This window comes from Arachis stenosperma, chromosome 3 (genome assembly GCF_014773155.1).
Source record: "Arachis stenosperma cultivar V10309 chromosome 3, arast.V10309.gnm1.PFL2, whole genome shotgun sequence".
NCBI classification, from domain to species: domain Eukaryota; kingdom Viridiplantae; phylum Streptophyta; class Magnoliopsida; order Fabales; family Fabaceae; genus Arachis; species Arachis stenosperma.
In genome coordinates this window covers 99023193-99028967 of record NC_080379.1, presented here as the reverse complement: position 1 = coordinate 99028967, position 5775 = coordinate 99023193, and the positions used below count along the sequence as shown (strand labels likewise).

General features: G+C 34.8%; 1 protein-coding gene across 1 annotated transcript; it reads right to left on the bottom strand.

Annotated features, from left to right (window-relative positions):
- Window positions 1-329: 329 nt before the first annotated feature.
- LOC130970704 (uncharacterized) lies at window positions 330-5332 on the bottom strand. The gene is made up of 15 exons (XM_057896868.1): window positions 5100-5332; window positions 4943-5003; window positions 4747-4842; window positions 4488-4637; window positions 4140-4271; window positions 3513-3640; window positions 3143-3185; window positions 2635-2718; window positions 2358-2399; window positions 2132-2202; window positions 1642-1695; window positions 1432-1537; window positions 1282-1350; window positions 766-909; window positions 330-632 (listed from the first exon to the last, which is right to left on the bottom strand). Exons 1-15 carry the CDS (start codon window positions 5279-5281, stop codon window positions 489-491), a joined length of 1506 nt encoding a protein of 501 aa, XP_057752851.1. The 5' UTR covers window positions 5282-5332; the 3' UTR covers window positions 330-488.
- Window positions 5333-5775: the final 443 nt, after the last annotated feature.

The following is a 5775-nucleotide window of genomic DNA, read 5'->3' as shown; positions in this document are numbered from 1 at the left end:
AAAGCGAAAGGGGATTATCTAGAGGAAACACCAGTTGAGTAAAGAGATGGATTTAACTTTGATACTGTTGTGTGTAGGAAGGACTTGTTAAATTCTCTGTTAAGTTGGGAAAACAAGTTTTATCCTTTAAGACAATGGACAATGGAAAAAGACATTGAAATCTTGCTGTTCCTACTGTGGTACTTAAACATTTCTCCAAGGCCATGATGCTGATAATGCTACTGCTTTTTATGTGTTCCTTTGGAGGGTATATTATATAATAACTTTGCTTAATCAAATGAAAAAACACACGACTTCATAGTAAGTCCCCCCAAAAAAGAAATTCGAGAGTCGAGACTTGTAGTGATTCATATTCTTATGAAATTTATGATCCTCCACGACTGGAATTTATTAAGTAAACTTGCAGTCTCATCTCTGATAAGAAAAGCACACACTGAGGAAGTATTTTCTAATAGTATACAACTATGGCCATACATGCCTATAACTAATTAGAAACCGAGAGAGCTGTTCCCATTTACATGATTAGACAAAGTCTTCTTAATTGGCCATGGTGCTCCTGCCATCACTGCCTCAATCTCCTTTATTTCCCTGGGACACTTGGTCATATTGTAGCAACCAGCGGCAGTAACCAGCTGAATACATCATAAACATAAATAAAGTCAGATAAGGATTCATACCTAAATAGCGGTGCACATACATAATGATATTGAAAAAATGGAAATGATAAACTAAAATAGATAAACAAGGTTTCAACAAATTGCATACCACATCACTCTCAATACGGACTCCACCAAAGCCATTAAATCTTTTAATTACTTCCTGGTTGATGAACTTGGAGGTTTCTGGACTATTCATGGCTGGGCATAACAGAGCATTAATGAAGTAGCATCCAGGTTCCACAGTGATGACCTATAAGAGTAAACCAAGGTTACTTACCACCAAGTTTATATTTCTACTACCAAACCAAGTACCAACTAAAGCAAACAAGGGTTCACAATTATAATGATAATTCTTTCGATTTTAACGTTCAGTATTACCATGCCCAAAAGACTAACAAGTAAAGCTCCAATGAAGACTTTGGGACTTTGGGTCACAAATCTTTCAAATAGAATACAGAGGGCAGCTAGATGGCTTAATAAACCAAAAAGACTCTTTTTTTTTCCTTTAAAAAATAAAAATAGAAAACAAGTTTCAGGTGTATCATTACTGTCATTCCTAATGTAGATTAACCCTTGCATATTATATAGGAAGTTCTGTTAACTCAAAAGAGCCATAACTAACCATTCCTTCCTGGAGCTCTCTGACTGTACGCAATGATTTTAGTCCAGGTTCCTTTCTTCTTTCCAGACCCTACAATTCAGAACAACTTTCATTATATGAGTGGGGAAAAGGACAGTGGAATATGTGACTGTGAGCAAGTTACACAAAGACCTTTATGTAGCCCCCAGGGTCATGTGTATCAAGACCAAGGAAATGGCCCAGACCATGTGGCATAAAAACAGCACCCAAGCGTGCAGTCACCATCTCATCAACATCACTACAAAAAATACAATTTAGCTAACAGTACACATGAGGTAGTATCAAGATTCAATTTGTTTCCCCTCGTGAAGACAATAACAAAAGACATAAAAATGTTATTACCCTACAACAACTTGTCCCTTCTTTAGTGCCTCTAAAATGACTCTTTCTGCTAATCTGCAATGTTAGAAAAGGAAATCAGAGGCAACAATGCAATGTACCTTCACGTGAAAGTAATAAAGGAATTTTCAATATACAAAAACCATCCATGGATATTTAACTCATTCAGACTTCTGATCCCTGCATAAATTTGTCTTACTGTTTTCATTATAAATAACGTTGAAAATCAGCATACAATATCAAACACTGCACCCCTAAAATATATTGGAAAAAGAAGAGGGGAGAGAGAAAGAGAAAAGAGGGGGGAGGGGGGGGAGATACTTGTAATTGCTCATGAATATTGTTATATTTAAAAACCCAGAAGCTTAAATATAGCACATATAATTTTACTTGTCCACAACCATTACCACTTGAAACCAAGGATCACAGACATCTTAGGGTCTACAGTATTTTATCAGAGTCAGTCAGAAGCAATACTGGTATTTGATCATACATGTGCATATCAACCCAGAATACTCCAGGCTTCATTGCAGATATAACAGCATTATGAGCATCAAGGACAGCCTGCATAACATGCAAATTGGAACTAAGAACTGTAGGGGAAAATGCACAGCAGTGCGGGATTAAACTGCAGTGGTACAGATTTGTGTAGTGTGCACAAAATAAAGATCTTTGTTTAGACTTTGATAAAATAGGATTTATTAGAAGAAAGCACTTACATTATATATCAGAGTCTGATCAATCGTAAACTTTCCATTTATCTGCACAGAAAAGTATAAATTGAGCATAAAGTGAGAATTCACATACCACTAATGCCTGGTACAATCACAGAACAATATTAGTACATGATAGCGTATAACTAAAACAATAAAATACAAGAACAGACAAAGATACGTAGTTCTATGCCAAGTTAGCAGAGTCATGTCTGAAGACACAGTAAGATTACTCGCAATTTTACCGCAAAGAACAGATTTATTTGCTAATGGATAGACTTACAGGGAAAGAGCATGTGATGTCGGACCCATAAAAGTGGTATTCAGCTCCCATATCAAGTAGTGCCATCCCTCCATCTTCCAGAGTCTACAAAAAAAGGGATGTTTTTAAAACTTACACAACCTTAGAAGTATACAAGTACTGGTCATCGAAATTTAGACAATAGCTTCATCTTATTTTGTCTCTTTCTAAAGGAAAAGCAAAAGGTAAGCTTTCAATACTTTAGCATGTTGATTTGTCACATATAGCACACAAAATTTTGCAACAAAAACCAATCAATCATAATCCTTAGGAGTAAACAACTACTAACCGTGAATTCAGACAAAAGAAATCATCTTATTTGGTCTCTTTATGGTGATTTGTCAGATATAAAGTCACCATATAGCACAGAAAAATGTTGCAAACAACAACCAATTGATCTTAATGACCAGAATTCTGATAGCCAATCAATCCTAATAGCATCGCCTGCAAACATAATGACCAAAAAAACAAGGGAATAAATATGCCATACCTTGTCATTTGGAGCTGCTGCATGCCCATAATGGAGAACAGCACTGCATTGATGCACAAATATTTATGACATAGAATGCTGCTACTTAAAAAACATAAATAATAAATAATATGAAAACTTCATGCATGGTATCACAATTATTCACAAAATAGCACTTGAAGTTAAAAAATGTAAATGATCCTTCATTTTGCTACTGCAGAAACAGATATGGGCATGAAGCCACAAATTAAACAGTGTTTCAACTACTCAGTTTCTAATTTTATATGGGTAAACAGAACCAAGAAGCATTCCCTACAAATGGACATAGACCAAATTATCCAAGAACCATATGAATTAAAAAGAGTACAGTTGCATTATCAAAGTGGTGTACCTGTTATCACCAGTAGCACATATACATGTGTAGGAGCAATGCCTACATCCACCATACATGTAGGTGTGGTGAAGGAACATGCTTTCTAGCTGATACTCCTTCATGCCCACTTTAGCATTTCTCATAACCTGTTTCATTGTGATGTACAACAAAATTCGTTTCAACTTTGTTTATATTATATATCATTTTTCCCTACCAATAGATAGGATATCTGTTAAAACCACGAACAAATGTTCCTAATTCCGTTACTTAAATCCATTACACGGAATAAAAAGGGAAGAAATGTAACAAAGTAAATGAAGCTAGTCCTCTTTGTGGACTATTTGTTCTATATCAGCACCTTGTTTTATCTACGAAAATATCATTAAATCTAAACGGTAATTCCCATAATCACTTTCATTTTAAAGCTACAAAAAAGTAAAAAAACTCAGAAGATTATTGCTAACTATAAAATAGGTGTCAAGAAGATATGGTTTATAAGGGTTTTCAAATGAAATTCTGTGTCAAGAAGATATGCATAATGAAATATTATTGGGATAGTTATCTCCATGGCTGTAAGAACATTTCACATCAATATTAAACAATATTCAGGAGAAAAGCAAAAGTTTAGGCATGATAATTAGTTACCTCAACATGAGCTTCAGAGCTAATATCATTTGCATACTGGACAAGAGCAATCTCCATTTCTGACTTGATGACTCGGCATTCAGTTAGTATGGGATGCAAAGTTGTCACATCCTTATTGAAGTTGTCGATGCCCTAAGAAATTCAAATTATAAATATAAATAAATCCAGTTTCCAAAGGAAGAAATGTGCAAGTACAACCATGTCATCACGAATAACAACAAACAGCATTGGTGCAACTGAGATCAGATGCAACAACATTATCGGGTAAGAAATAATATGACACCAATGGAAGCAAATGACTATACTAATCCATTTCTTAATCAAAACAACAACAAGAGCGTTGAAAACCTCAAAGTCAGCTGGTGTAGAGAAATTGTTGCTATCTGTGTTTAGGCCATGCAAGAGAAAGAGCAAGGGTTTCCCCGAACCCTTGTAACGCTCTTGCAAAACACTTGCAATTTCATCTGTGAAGCATGCCGTGCTAACCATGTAGTGTTCCTGCAAGAAGAATCAAAAAGTGCAAAGATGTGACCCTCAAAAACACAGAATTTAACTTGCAAATCCATGAAGGAATACTCAATACTTATTAATCATTCAATTGAATCACCTTAAAATAGGACAGTGGTTTTATTTCTCCCAGCCAAACAGCATACTCATCAGGTAACCGAGGAGCAAAGAGTATAGATTCCCCGCTTTCAACGTCCTTAAACAACATACACAAATCATAATCAGCTATACTCTACTATATAAAAAACATTATTTAATTTGTACATGGAAATTTGTTTAAGATGAAATGAACTAACAATAGCTCCATAGAAACCAGGTTCTCTGACTCCAAACAAGTAGGCGAAGTAACTCTCCTGCCTGCAAAATACGAAGCAAGAGAAATCAGGCAGTAAGCACTGCTAATGATCGATTATTAACTAATTAATAATGTTGACGAGAGTGGAAATGAAGAACCTGAAGAGCTCGAGGTGATCAGTGTCGTGACGCGTTTGCTCTTGGCCACCCTGGAGGAGGACGAAGCCGCGAAGAAGGACGCTCGACTGAAGCAGATGTTGGCGAAGGGATTCCAGAAGCTTCTGGCGGTTTCCGACGTGGAGCTCCATCGGAACTTTGGGTGGCGACAGCGACGATGCCATGGCTGCCTTCAAGTTTATTTCTCCACTCAACCAGCCTAATTATTTAGCAAGAAAATGCTTAAAAAATAATCATTTCTATAATTAATTAATTAAGTATAAATAATCATTTTTTATCACAAAAAAAATTAAACTATCTATATACCCACAAAAAATTTATTTCATTTGACAAAAATATCTAACTATTAAATTTTTATTAATTCTGTAAAAAAATTACATTAAATTTTTAAATTATCCATGGATTATCATTTTTGTAAATCGATGAAAATATCATTCAAATTTAGATCTCTAAATAAAAAATCTCTAAATAAAAGTACACGACATTGTTTATACCTCAAATTTATTTCAAAGAATCCTCTCAAAAATTTAATCCACAAATTCAAGATTACCATAAAAATTTTCATCTTATTAATAGTTTTTCGAATTAATACTCAAATTAGTCCTTGGAAGATAAAACATTTTTTAAATTCATTTTAGAAAGATTTTTTTTTTTAATC

Bases quoted from the DNA above. Each gene is read 5' to 3' on its own strand.
- LOC130970704 (XM_057896868.1), bottom strand. From the start codon at position 5,281: ATGGCATCGTCGCTGTCGCCACCCAAAGTTCCGATGGAGCTCCACGTC. The intron at 4,638-4,746 runs GTGATTCAATTG...TTCTTCTTGCAG, and splicing joins AACCACTGTCCTATTTTAAG to GAACACTACATGGTTAGCAC. The intron at 910-1,281 runs GTTAGTTATGGC...TTACTCTTATAG, and splicing joins GAGAGCTCCAGGAAGGAATG to GTCATCACTGTGGAACCTGG.